This window comes from Mustela putorius, unplaced genomic scaffold (genome assembly GCF_011764305.1).
Source record: "Mustela putorius furo isolate JIRA1106 unplaced genomic scaffold, ASM1176430v1.1 tig00000695_pilon_pilon_pilon, whole genome shotgun sequence".
In the NCBI taxonomy this organism is placed as follows: Eukaryota; Metazoa; Chordata; class Mammalia; order Carnivora; family Mustelidae; genus Mustela; species Mustela putorius.
The window spans coordinates 10270257-10284822 of NW_025421447.1; the positions used below are offsets into that span (position 1 = coordinate 10270257).

The following is a 14566-nucleotide window of genomic DNA, read 5'->3' on the forward strand; positions in this document are numbered from 1 at the left end:
CCCTGGTGTCCCAGAGAGATCCAAGGGCAAAGGTAGAGGGTTTCAGGCTCAGAATCCAGCCGCCAAAACCAAGAGTCAGACGCTTAACTGACTGAGCCACCCAGGTGCCCCACGAGTAATTTTTAATAATGCAATTGCCATTATATGTTATCTGTACAGTAAAAAAAATAAGTTCACTGTAAAAAATACATAGGGAACAAAAAGAAAATTCTAAGTAACTTTGTAGGGGGGAAAGGACCATGAAATTGCAAACAAAACCATTTCCACTAAGAAAGGAAAAGCTACACCGGATTTATTTCAGTTTAGCTATAAAAGTGAGAAGAACTGCCAAGGCAGAGACTCGAAGTGTGCAGAGACTTACTACCCGGCTCTGATTCAGGGGTTCTTCATGCATTAACTACAGATTGATTGTGAAGTTTGAAAATGATGGGAAAGCCTGAAGTGGGCATGAAATAGCAGAGTTCTGGGAACGCGGAGGGTTTAAGGACATTCTAGGGATCCTTGGGTCCACAGGAATGCCCTCGCCACACACAGTACAGGCTGCTCCTTTCCACTTCACCAGGCGTTTCGGCTCAAGGTCATGCGCTCAGGGTCCTGGGATCGAGCCCTGCATCGTGCTCCACACTCAACTCAGAGTCCCTGTTGTTTGACTTTTAATATTAGCAAGTAATACAAAAAGCCCATTTTATGATAAAATATATTGGAAAACCCTAGAGTTTCCAAGTTGAGCGTACTTCTCTCTGAAAGGACTTCTTAAAGGACTGTGTTATGTGATGAGCCTGGTACTAAAAGTGATAGAGACAGCACGAGGAAATAAAACCTCAGATGACTCTAACTTAAGAACAGTGGTGTAAGACACCTGTGTAAAACACTAGTAAATCACATTCACCATGCCACCCACTGGCAAGTTTTCCCTACGTGAGATTATTCAGGTAACCATCCCCAACTCTAGATCAAAAATGAAAAGCTTCATTGTCATTTGGGGAGATGTCAAAAGGGGACTTAACACAATTCAGCATCCGCTGCTTACTAAAACTCTCAATAAAGTAGGAATACAAGGATATTTGCATTTTTAGCTAACAGATGGCAATCAATCCCAATCCAAGGACAAAATATCCTATCCAATGATAGAACATTAAAGGTGTTCCCATTAAGATAAAAAAAAAAAAGCATAATAATGGTCTCTGTCACTATTATTAAAAATAAAAAAGTTGTCCCAGAATTTCTAACCATAATAAATGAAAAATAATCATCATGTAAACGTTATAATACCTGTTATAGAAAAAATAATAATAAAAAGGAAGAGTTAAGGGCCCATCACAAAATTTACAAAAATTTATAGCTTTCTTAATATCAGCAGTAGCCCATTGGAAAATATGATATTTTAAATTAGCGATCAAAGCACAAGATACAAATAACTGAATATAAATTCACCGAAACAATGTATAGAAAAACTGCACACCCTTGTTGAAGAACATAAAATTTGAATAAACAAATATATATACATATACCAAGTCTTTGGGAAGATTCACTATTACAAGGATGTCTGCTAATTCTCAAGTTATTTTTGAAGTTAAATGTAAACCTAAGTTACCTCCAGTTTGATTTTTGGTTTATTTGTGTCTAATGTCTTTAAAAGTCCGTATCATTTAAGTAGCTGTTAAAGATTTAATAACTCAAACATCCAACTGTATGGAGTTGGTAAAATAAATTGTGGCTCATCAAAAGGAAAGAAAACCACATAATTCAGTTAAAATGATGTTCTACAAAGATAATGACACGGACAATTTCAGAATCAATTTTCTGTGAAAATCAGGATCAAAAAGTAGATAAACAGTGATTGATAAACATACATTTGTGTTTGTGTATGTATATGTGTATATACATGAATCAGCCAGATACTCGTTCCGGTATACTCAAGTTCATACATATCTCCACTCACAGTCTTTCTTCTGTGTCTGTTAGTCTCTATGTCACGTGTGCATGTGTCCATGTATGATGTGTATATATGACACGTGCATATATGTGATGTGTGCATGGGTGTGACATCTAGGTGTGCATACACCTGTGTATACATGTGATGTGTGTTAATACAATCACATACACATGATCTGTGCACATATGATGTATATATAGTGATGTGAACATGTGTACACATGTAATTTGTGTATATATAACACATGTATATATGGCGTGTGTGATTGTGTATATGATATATGTGACTTGTACGTGTGTATGCATCTGATGTGTGTATATATGTGTTGTGTGTTGTATATGGTATATGTGATATATGTGTGATATGTGTGTGTACATGTATGTGTGTATACGTGTGTGTGGTGTGTATGTGTGCTGTGTGTATACATATGGTGTGTGTGTATATATGTGGGTATACATATGACATGTCTATATATGACCTAGAGGTGTATATGTAACATTTATCTCTGGGTAGTAATATTATGAGTGTTTCCTGCTTTCACCTTTATCTTTGCCAAATATCTCATAATAAGTATTCTTTTAATAAAAATAACTTTTATTAAGTCTTTTAATAAAAGGACAGTGTTACCTTGTAAAACAGTTAACAATAAGAAAAAAATGAATTTATAAAATAACTAAAAAAATGATAAGTTAGGATCAATTTTAATATATGTGAAAGACCCTCTGAACAGAGAAACAAAGGATGATAATCACGGTATCATCTGGAAAAGGATTATTAAATTTGTCTCCATGAAAAGTAAATCTTTATATACCACACAATATTATAAACAAGATTTTTTAATTTTAAAAAGAAAGGAGCTAATACCCTTCGTATGGAAAACCTCCTGTAAACTGCGCTGGAAGCTCAGCATTGGTCCCCCGTCCCATTTACTCCTGGTCCTTCCCCATTCTGTTTTCTCTGTGACCCAGGAGGCTGGCTCGGGTGGCCCCGACGCTCTCCCTTGACCTCCTGCTTCCGGTCCTGGTAGGGGACTGGAGGAGGGAGATGAACGTGTCGATTCCTTTGGTCCCAGGGACCTGCCCGCTGCTGAAAAGCACAGCTCCCGTCCGGTTCCCTCCACCGATGTTCTCTCCCTCCTTCTCCCTTCCTCTCTTCCTCTCTCTCCCGGTTCCTCTCCTTCCCTCTCTTCTCTCTGGCCCGACCACAGCTTCCGGGGATAGAAATGGAGACACCCCGGCCCCGCTCAGCCCATGCTACTAGCCCAGGGTAAGGCATTATCCCTTTATAAAGAATTCCTTTCATTAATGCCCCTCAAATTAGCCGGTGTGTTGTACCATCTGTTTGGCCTGCAGCTACCCCGACTAACAACTCACGCAGCAATCAAAAATAAAAAGATAAAACAGCGCAGTAGAAATGTAGGCAAAGGTCAATACCCAACAGTTCACAAAACAAGAAACCCAAATTGCTTAAAAACATGAAAAAAATACATTTAGTATCGCCAGTAAATATGTATATGCCCATATATGAATTAAACTGATGTTATCCCCTTTTCAACCTGTCAAATTGGGAAAAAAAAAAAATTTTTTTTTAAATAATGTGACTGTTGCTGAACAGGGGCGAACGAAAACTTTCTCAGACACTGAGAACTAGAATGGGAATTTCTGGGGAGGCGGGTAGTGTGTACAAAGGACACTAAAGATGTGCCCTGCCCTTTGACCCAGCAGATCCACTCCCAAAGAGCTTGTCTAAGATTTTCACGAAGATTCATGTAGAAGAATGCCCTGCAAACCTTATCCACATGGTACATTTGTGGAAAGGTTTCCAGGAATTGAATGTTTAACGTCAGTTGTGGCTTGTCCCCCAGTGGTACGTTGACTTTAAAAATTCTATTTGAGCAGAGGAGCCATGTTCTCTCATGCCTCTTTTTCAAACTTTTGCCTACACTAGCTCCTATATATGTCCCAAACCCAATCACCTATCACATCTCCACTGTTCAGAGCCCTGGTTCTGGGCTGGCTCAGTCTCCTACCCCAACAACTGTGCGGCCTGCTTGGCTGCAGTGGGGCCAGCCGCTAAAAGGTCTCCGAGCAAAACCACATCATTTCACTCCCTGCCCAAAACCCTCCAGTGGCTTTCCCTTGATGTTAGAATGAACTCAAACTGCCCCGCTGTGGTTCTAGATCCTCCCTGGAGCTTTGATCCTGACCGGCTCTCCTTCCCCCCACCCCTGCCACCCTCCCAACCCCACTCTACAGAGAAGGAGAAATTTGAGTAAAAACTTGGAGAAGAGCAGGTCTAGGCAGCAGGGAGAGCACGAGCCTGATGGCAGGAGTGGAGTGGAGAAACCAAGCATGCCTGCTGTTGACTCGCTCACAATCCCACCTTCCTTCCTAGAACTGTGTCTTCCGTCCTGTGTTCCTCTTAGAAGAACCGTAACCACCTGCCTTGCAGTGATTAGCTACAGGAGCCCCGCCTAACTAACCGAGATCATTTCCCAGGACATTTTTTAAAAGACCGATTGGGGCGGGCAGGGCAGAGGGAGAGGGAGAGAGAGCATCTGAAGTGGCCTCCCTGCTGAGCAAGGAGCCTGACGCACGGCTGTCCCAGGACCCTGACATCACGACCTGAGCCGTAACCAGGGGTCAGATTGCCCTTTAACTGACTGAGCCACCAGGCGCACCCTCCCAGGACATCTTTATTTCCACTGGCACTGGAGGAAAGGTCTCCTCTTCCGGTTGCAAAGCCATGACCATGACCTTGAACAGCTGACCCCCTTTCATTCCAGGTGATTGTTGGACACCCATGTTGATGAGCACCTGCTGTATGCTTAGTTCTGTTCTAGGCCCTGGGGCAACTGTGGTTAACAAGACTGAGGAGGATATAGAAATTCAATAAAGAAAAGGTGGTGACCAATTCTGATAGCCCCAAGTTGTCTGCAGATCATCAAGGAGCTGATGGGAAATGATGGGAAGGGGAAGCTGACGGGGAAGTCCTTCTCAGTGGGCAGTGTCTGAATTCTGAATTGAGATCCTGACAGATGAGAAGGGATAAGCCAGGCAAGTAGCTTAGCAAAAAACGTTCCAGGCAGGGGTCTGGAAGTGGGGATGAGCTTGGCAATCGATGCACTAGAAGGAGGAGACCATGGCTAGAGCATAGTGACAGAGACAATGACACAAGGTGAGGGCAGAGGGGTAGGTCGAAGGCCTTGCAACACAAGAAGATGCTGTGCAAAACAGAAGTGCACGCATGGAGCAGCAGAAACAAGAGACGATCCAGAGAGCCCACAGGCACTCAAAACACAGGTCCTGGGTCACCTGGGAGGCACGGTGGGTTAAAGCCTTTGCCTTCGGCTCAGGTCATGATCCCAGGGTCCTGGTATCGAGCCCCACATCAGGCTCTCCGCTCAGCAGGGAGCCTGCTTCCCCCTCTCTCTCTGCCTGTCTCTCTGCCTACTTGTGATCTCTGTACATCAATAAATAAATCTTTAAAAAAAAGAAAGAAAGAAAGAAAGAAAGAAAGAAAGAAAGAAAGACAAATAGAGCACCTGGGTGGCTCAGTGGGTTAAAGCCTCTGCCTTCGGCTCAGGTCATGATCCCAGCGTCCTGGGATTGAGTCCCGCATCGGGCTGTCTGCTCAACAGGAAGCCTGCTTCCTCCTCTCTCTGCCTGCCTCTCTGCCTACTTGTCATCTCTGTCTGTGAAATAAATAAATAAATAAAATCTTTAAGAAAAAAAAAAAGAAAGAAACACAAACACAGGTCCTGCTCGTCCCTCCAGCCAGCTCCCAGCTCATCGCCCTCAGATACTGGAACCAGAAAGTCCTCTTTGTTCTTGAGCTGGGTCTTCTGTCACTGCTACCAAAAAGGCTGTGGGTAATTTATCGAGAGATACGAATATTAAAAAAAAGACTGGAAGGAACTACATGGAAGCATTAACAGCGACATATCTGGGTCGCAGGAGTCCCTTTCAACTCTGTACGTTTTTATGGTTGCTTATTTCCGGACGCTGAGCAGGCTGAACTCAACACTGGTTTAAAATCGTGGGGTTTTGTTCCTGATTCTACGTCCTGACTCTGCCCCCAGGGGAGGCCACCCCCCACATGTATGCCACCCTTCCATCCCCGCCTCTGATGAGTTTTCGTGACCAAATGTGAAAATGGTGTCAGAAGCAGAGATCGTCCTCCCACGTGCTTTCATTAAGAGCAAGAAGTAATCCCTCCCCCTCGCCGTTTGTAGATTTCCAGGCCCTCTTGGGCTGGAAATGAATTTGGCACATCTTCCAAATCAAGACTCCCCCCCCCCTTCCACCCAAAACAAGTGCTTCTGGGGTCATAGGCTTCTCACACGTGGTCATGACAAACCTTAAATCAACGTCACAGACACAGCTTCTCTCACAGATGAGGGCACACCCCTGCTCCCAATTTACAGATGGACACACAGAGGCCGGGAGAGTGGAAATGACTTGCCAAGGCCGTTCGGCCATATCTTTCTGGTGCAAGTGATGCTTGGAGCAGAGGACGACCCCACCTTGAAGCGGGCGCAGTGATTGTGCTCAGCTTTAGGTCCGAATTATTTCCCAGTGGAAAATGTCACCTTGCCATCCGGACAGTCAAGTGTAGTTAGAATAAGCTCATGGAACAAAGCTCTTTAATTAAAGAAAAATGAAATTTGTTGGGTTACAGGGCTAGTCTCTCCAATCCAAGATGGGAAATTAATTTATAATAACCTTATCTTTTATTCATAGCGTGCTGCCTATTTCAGAGAATGCTGGCATCCTTCTATTTTACTGTCGAATGTGAAATAATTGTGTGTTTCTAATAGGCTGTGAGTGGCGTTCCAGAACTGAACAAACGAGCTGAGTCTCGGCTGGCCCTTGGCAGGGGTCTGAAGCCCCTGGGGGGTAGCTTTGGTTTCCTTCGGATGAGTCATGACATTTAAAACTCGGAGAGCTCCGCGGGCTTCAAAGCAGCCCTTTCAGAACGATCGTCCTGGAGCCCAAATCCATTAGCAGCGGAGGACAAAGGAACCACGATCGTTTGTCCCTAAGCACCTCCTCCTCTCTCTGCAGACCAACCTGACCGAGCTGAAGTCGTTTGGGGCGCCGCCTCCGGCTGTCAGCAACGTCACTGCGGCGGTGATGACCCTCACGGCCCGCGGGGGCCGCGTGCCCAAGGACCGGAGCTGGAAGGCCGCCAAGGTCACCATGGCCAAAGTGGACGGCTTCCTGGACTCCCTCGTCAACTTCGACAAGGAGAACATCCCCGAGAGCTGCCTCAAGGCCATCAGGCCGTACCTGCAGGACCCCGAGTTCAAGCCCGAGCTCGTGGCCACCAAGTCGTCCGCGGCCGCGGGGCTCTGCTCCTGGGTCATCAACATCGTGCGCTTCTACGAGGTCTTCTGCGACGTGGAGCCCAAGCGCCAGGCACTGAGCAGAGCCACCGCGGACCTCGCCGCCGCCCAGGAGAAGCTGGTGGCTATAAAAACCAAAATCGCGGTGAGTGAGGCCGTGGCCCCTCCTCCCCCATTCCACCCGGCAGTCTCTGGGGGAAACCGCATGCGCCCCCGTGTCCCAGCGCCCGAGGGTCCCGATTTTGAAAAAGAGGCGGGAAAACCAAAGTGAGATGCCGAAGCTCCTGGCTTTTCAACTGAAGTCCCCTTTGCTTTTCCTCAAATCCTGTGTCTCCTCAAATACAGACGGATCCTGCAGACCATATGTGGTCTGCGCTGTTCTATGGAAGCTTTCAGAACCAAGCAGCACCTTGTGGTTGGGGGGACGGTCCCTTGACCGTAAGTGTAAAACGGTGAGGGTCGGTAGCTTTGACTACCTCTGGGTGATGTCTTGAGCAGATCTGCCTCTCTCCAGACTGGGGGCTGGGGAGATCTGGGTTTGCACCTGTTTGAGAGAGAGTTCCCCCTTGAACCTCACCTTTGCCCTTAAAAATGCACGCAATCAAAGGTAGAAATCGGAATCCCTGAGGACGGGAGAGCCGCTGAAATTCCATTCTAGGGTGTCCCCTTTACAGCTGTCTGACCTCTAGAAAGGTCTTTAAAATGCCCACACTTCCGTTTCCCGAAGTAAAATGGACACAGTAACCTCTGGCTTATTGAGACCACAGTGATGACCAGGGAGAGTGTCCTCACAGAGCCCTCCCGTAGTCCACATGGAGCTAAGGCCACTGCCACGTCACGACGACCATGGCTACCCCTCCTCAGCTCTCCCTCCTCCTCCTCCCTACATGTGCTCCCACAGGCGTGCTCCAGCTCAGGTGATTGGTCACTCCTAGGATCGAGTTCAATCCGAAACACTTCCTGGATCTTTCCTCTCTACGCACACATTCCAGGCAAATAGGATCCTTGGGGCAAATCTGTCGTGATGGTAAAAGGGGCTTTACAGATGGTGAGAAGTAAATTGCAGATGTGCCGTCCACTTCACATGACGCGGGCGTATTAATTGCTAGATTAAATTCCATGGCTGAAAGCGCTCATTCAAAGAACCTTGCCACCGATCTCTTTCTCAAGAAAAGAAACTTGGTGCGTATTAAGGAGGGCACGTATTGTACGGAGCACTGGGTGTGGCGCATAAGCAGTGAATTTTGGAACACTGGAAAAAAAATAAAATTTTAAAAAAGGAAAAAAGGAAAAGAAACCTGGGCAAAGCAGCTAATCGCTCAGTATGTTGGCTTTATAAATCCAGACATTCAGGGGCCATCTCCTTAAAATGGATGATAATCACCTTAACAATGGCCTTCTTCAAAGAACACCCAGACCCGAACACCAGAACACCCCCACGGCTGATTCTGAAGGGAGTAAGCCTCCTGAGAATTTCCATATTCTACAGTCTCTCCCAGAAAAATGTTAGAACTGCATGTTCAAAGTTGGTTTTCTTTTTTTTTTTTTTTCACTCAAGTTATTTTAACTAAAGGAACATTTGGTGCAAAGGGAATGTTTTCAAAATGTTTATAACTTTTCACTAGCCAACATTCCCATGATGGGCCCAGTCAACCTGTGAAAGCAACAAGCACTTCTTTCAAATACTTGGCTACCTTAAGAAGACACTTCTTTTCTGCCAAAAAAAAAATTTTTTTTTTGAAAAAAAAAAATGTATTCTAGCTTTTAACATCCTCCTCTCCCTCCTTTGTTTATCCACGTGCCTTTCAGCGTCCTAACACTTTGGGACACTCCCCCACTAATGACAGACACTAACAGACGCTAATGACACTCCCACCCCTAACATGAGGGCCACCCCAGGCAAGGACATTCCTCCCTCTAGGACACTGAGGCCATTGCCAGCTCCTCCTGTCCCCCAGCCTTATTTTCAGGATTTTACGATACTTCCAAGTAAAGAACATTATATCCAAGCTAAAGTTGTTTTTTTTTTTTTTTAAAGCATATTCCCAAACAGATTATCAAAGATCTAAAAACAGGAATACTGGCATTATATCTGCATAGTATATTTTGGATGGGTTTTGCATATAGGTATTTTCCTTTTTTTCTGTAATGATAGCAAATATTAATTTAATGATTCATTAAAAGAACAGTAATAAAAACAATGCATTTTCACGGAGCTTATACTGACACATAAGTAAAATATCAGAGAAAGGCATCTAATGAGAAACCACAGTCCCCAGCCCTGTAAGTGTTCGTGTTAAAAAGGACTGGTCAAGCCACTCAGAGCCTTCATGCTAGTACCTTCTATGTGTTTCCTTTGACCCACACTCATTCTTTGCAAACGGTTTTGTTAACCACCAGTATTTAAATCAACAGGAGATTTTCATAAAAATCTGATTTCTGGCCAGCCTTAAAGTCATCAGAAGATTCCCAAACAGCAAGAACCGACCCTAGAGTTCAGTAGCCCCTTGAGTAACCCCATCCAACCCAGTTTTGTCACGAGTTCCCACGAATCCCTGTGTTATTCAGTGTCAGGCTCCTCTGACCAGCTCCCATGATCTTCCTGGCCCCATCTCTAGACTGTGCTGACATCCCTGTTTCTTCAGCTGCGTGTCTTCGTGACACCATCATGACAACCACTTTTAATTGACATTAAAGGTAATTCTTGCACTGGGGCAGAGAAGCAGCTTCCTTGCAACCTTTGGTTTTTCAAGACAAAATTATTGCCTATTCCTTCAGCTCTTCCCCGACCTCCCACTTCCCACCTTCTGTTGCCACTACTGATTGTTTCTTTTGCTTTTGAGTCACTGAGATACAAAATATCTCTGCTCTGTTCTGCAACCAAAATTAAGTGTCCCAGGCTCTGTTCACTGACTGACTGGGAAAGGTGAAACCTCCGTAAATTCCCTTTGCATTCTCTGAAACTTCCTGTATTTTTTTTTTTCTTTAGCAGATCTAACTGGTCCATTAGTATTCCATTTCCTCTATTTATGGAAATTATTATTTATTAGTAACAATCCACAAAATGCTGTATGGGCTAATAAATTCTGAAAACGTGAAGGATATACAATAAACACGCAAAAATCACTATTTCTATACATAAACATTGAAAGATCCAAAAAGGAGATTAAGAAAATCATTCTTTTTATTCAAGGATAATTGACACACAATGTTGCATGAATTTCAGATGTACAACATAGTGATGTGACAAGTTTCTACATTCTGCTGTACTCACCATAAAGGTAGCTACCACCTGTCATCACATAGCACTATTACAAGATCATTGACTGTATATTCCCTATGCTGTGCCTTTCATCCCCGTGATTTATTCATCCTGTAACTGGAAGCCTGGACCTCCTACTCCCCTTCACCCATATTGCCCACCCCCACCTCCCCTCTAGCCACCATCAGTTTATTCTCTGTGTTTATAGGTCTGATTCTGCTTCTTGTTTAAAACAATTCTATTTTTAATTCACTTCCTTCTTTTATACAATCTTTCCCCTTCCCCCTGGAGTTTCTACTTGTTTTTGTGGTTTTTTTCTCTGTCATTAGTTCCTTTTGCATAACCTCGTTACCCTTAACCTCTCCATGCAATCCAGTGTCCTAACACTTCCATTTTTGCCCCCACGACCCTTCATCTTGTCCCAGAGTTCAAATCAGTGTTGGAGAGGAAACATGTTCACTGCTTTCTTGGGTTGGTTTCAGTGACTCACGGAGCCCTTGACTTCTCCTTCCTTGATTTCTTCTCTTGTTTGCTGGAGCTCACTCTTAAGTAACTTTCTCAGAAATGTTAAGAGGCCAATTTTCTGATTGGTTCAAGTCTGGAAATACCTTTCTTTGATTTTTAAACTGACTTGGCAATTTCGCTGAGTACTGAATTCTGATGCTATTGTCCGTCCCCCTCCCCACCCCACCCTACTTAGAACACTGCATGCCTTACCCTGTTCTTTAGTGAGAAGTCTGATGAGCAGTCAGGGTCACATTCCTTTGTCAATGCACTGTGTTTCTGCCTTTCTGAAAGTCTTTACTTTTTTTTTCTTTTTTTTTTTTTTTCTTTCTCTTGAGAGAGCACAAGTGGAGGAAGGGGCATGGGGAGAGAGAGAAAGGTAATCCCAAGCAGGCTCCATGCCCAGTGCAGAGGCCAACATGGGGCTCGATCTCATGACTGTGAAATCATGACCTGAGCCAATATCAAGAGTCAGATGCTTAACCAACCAAGCTACCCAACCACCCCTTTTTCTGTATTCTTGATGTCTGAAGCTTTGCACTGATGTGCTTAGCTGCCATGTTTTAGATCCACTGTACTCAGCATGTAGAGACTTCTTTTCCTCAACTCTAGAACATTATTTTGTATTATTTCTTTGGTAATCTCCCTTCTGTTTACTTTTTGACCTTATTTTCTAGAATACACGTTTGTTGGATGTTGAACATTCTGATGATTGTTTTGTTCCCTCAGAGTCACTTTATGTTTTCTTACACTTTCTAACTTTCCTGAAATTCATCTTTTAACCCTCCCCTTGAATCTTTTTTTTTTTTTTTTTTTTTTACGTTAACAAGAATAGTAACGTCTGCAATAGTTTTTGTTTTGGGTTTTATTGTTTTGTTTTGTTTTCTGTTTTTTGCCCTCTGTTCCTTTTGCTAACATTCTTTCCTTGTTTTATGGATGAAACAGCTCAAGTCTTCCTGAAAAACTACTCATGAAGGATTTTATTGTGCTCCTTGTGACTAATGTTGTATCTTTTCTCAGGTGTTTTTCCCCCCTCTTGTTTACCTTAATTTAGTCTTTATCAAATGGCTTCTTGTCCTTTCATGTTTATAAGAGTAGTGCTCAAAAGCTGGTATGAGTCAGCAAGCAAGGGCCGAGCTGACTGACTGGCAGAATTTGTTTTCAGGATCAGTTGAGTTAAGTTGGGTTGCACAACGTGGTGTCTTCTCCCTGCAACTATTGAATCTCCTGCTGGTGACACAGACACCTGGTGACATTGGACCCTGGGCACGTGGGTGGAGATGGGGGTAGAAGATCAGTCAGCTCCCAATGAGCCCTCTTACTTTCAGCACCCCTTTCCATCACACCTAACATTTCTAAATCCCTGATGCGTGTCTCCTTTGGTGAATGGAGGCCTGCTCTGTGTTGTAGCTTCCTGTGCCCTCCTCTGGTACTTTCCACTTTTCTCTAAGTCCAGTCTGCCATAAATTGATTGCAGTCCCTCACTCTCCAGTGACCCTCAACATTTGCTCAGTGTTCCGGGTTTATGATATTTTCAATAGCTTCATAATTATTTTAGAGAAGTCTTCGGAAGAAGAGAAGGTAAATGAGTGTGGCCAGTCTGCCATTGTCAATCGGATGACTCACCACCTGCTTTTCAAACTGCTTGGCTGTATAAACTTGGCCCTTGATTTGTTTCTCCTGGGACATGGTAATGGCCAGCAAAGCAGCCTGAATGCCAGCTACTGCATAGGCATGAGACCTATTTGGAGGTATCTACAATGTGTCCCTATGTCTTTGTGTATGCAAATATGTATTCTGGGGGCAACAGAAGCTACATACTTCAATTCTAAACTCTTGATAAATTTAGAAAACATTGAAACCATGTCTTCTTACAAAATTCTCCTCTACTTCAGGATTATTGGACAGAATAGATGAGGTTAGCAAAAGTTAACCTGTACTCCTAGGACCGGAAAACAAGGAGAGGACTTAGACTGCACACAGCCCAGTCCCAAACCGCAGACCTGTGGCAGCAAATACAGTATGCGCCCCTCCCAGGACCCCTGGCATCCTTCTGACCATTTTCAGGCCAATCCAGGCTTCGGTGCACTTCTGCTTTTAATAGAAGCACTGGTGTTTTAATAACACCTGCAGCCCCTTCCCACTCCCAATACAAGGAAAAACAGAGTTTATGCACCCCACCCCAGTGTCCATCACCCCACTTGGCCCCACACCAAGGACTGGGGCAAGAAAGCTCAGCCTTCTTGCTTAGGACAGGGCTGACCTGGGCTTCCCCGAGGGCTCTACCTGAGATCACCCCTAATTTGCCTGCCTTTCCTTCCCTGCCCTACCTTCTCCAGTCCCTTACAGCTCCCCCACCCCAGGATGCCTTCCCTAAACACCACCTACACATGACTCTTATCTCAGCCCCACTGGAGGCAACTTAGGCTGGAATTATGGATAGACCTTGTGTTCCTTCCTAAACAGCACCTTAATGAAAACCTGGCCAAACTCACAGCCAAGTTCGAGAAAGCGACGGCAGACAAACTCAAATGTCAGCAAGAAGCTGAAGCAACCGCAGGCACCATCTCCCTTGCAAATCGCCTGGTGAGTGTGAACCTCAGCAGCCTGAGCCGTAATTACATTAGCTAAGCTTGTCAAGTGCCACCGAGGTACAGAATAGATGAGCACAGCTTAGCACCGCTTTGACTTGGGGGGAAATATTAAAATGTGCTGGGCTGTGGGCGAGGGGGAGAGGGAGGAGCCGATACTAAAACGTGCTGGGATGCAGGGACTGAGCCCTGAGAAGTGCGCCTAAGCACACCCCGGTCTGGTCAAGACCATTTTCCTACAGAGATGTTTGGGAGGATGGGAGCCCTTGATCTATGAGACAGTGGGGTGAGACATGACATGCTTATGTGGTATATGCGCATTGACCAGAGGAAGCCTTTCAAGACAAAGCTGGCCACTCGATAGGCAAGCTCAGCAGCTCTTTGCTGTGTAATATTTGATGATAAAGGCATGACCAGGATAAGGATCTGAGACAGAAGCAGACAAGAATGACACCTCTTGACCCTGAGCATCTGTGAGCGTGACCTCATGCATGTATGTACACTTACGTGCGCACGCACAAACATATGCATACACATGTAGGCTCTGGCCTCCCTAAGAGTTAAGTTGAGGGTCCCCGCAGGGTGTTTGTCTTGGAGTATCTGCTGACTACCCTGAATCTTAGTGATGTAACACAACCACCATTTTGTTGTCTCTTGTAATTTTGTGGGTCAGGACTTTGGGCAGGTTTCCCCGGGCAGGTTCTCAGCTCAGGGTGATGCCTACTGGGGCCACTCAGCATTCCTTGTCTAGTGGATGGTTGATTTATCAACGTACCTTGGCAGGAACCACTAGAAGGGCAAAGCTCTCTCCAGTAGGGCACCTAGACATCTCAAACGGGGTCTCGAGGCTCCAAGAGCAAGCGCTGTAGCAGACAGTAAGTAGAGGATCCCAGTCTCTTAAGGCCTGGGACCAAACACCAACACAG

At 44.8% G+C, this 14566-nt stretch overlaps 1 protein-coding gene across 3 annotated transcripts in view; it reads left to right on the forward strand.

Annotated features, from left to right (window-relative positions):
• Positions 1–14566, forward strand: part of DNAH9 (dynein axonemal heavy chain 9) — a 313471-nt gene that overhangs the window by 210823 nt on the left and 88082 nt on the right. For all 3 annotated transcript variants that reach the window (XM_045083402.1, XM_045083401.1, XM_004760150.2), the window contains 2 exons: positions 7003–7428; positions 13516–13635. In XM_045083402.1, coding sequence (XP_044939337.1) covers positions 7003–7428; positions 13516–13635 — 546 coding nt within the window. The remainder of the gene's footprint in view (positions 1–7002; positions 7429–13515; positions 13636–14566) is intronic.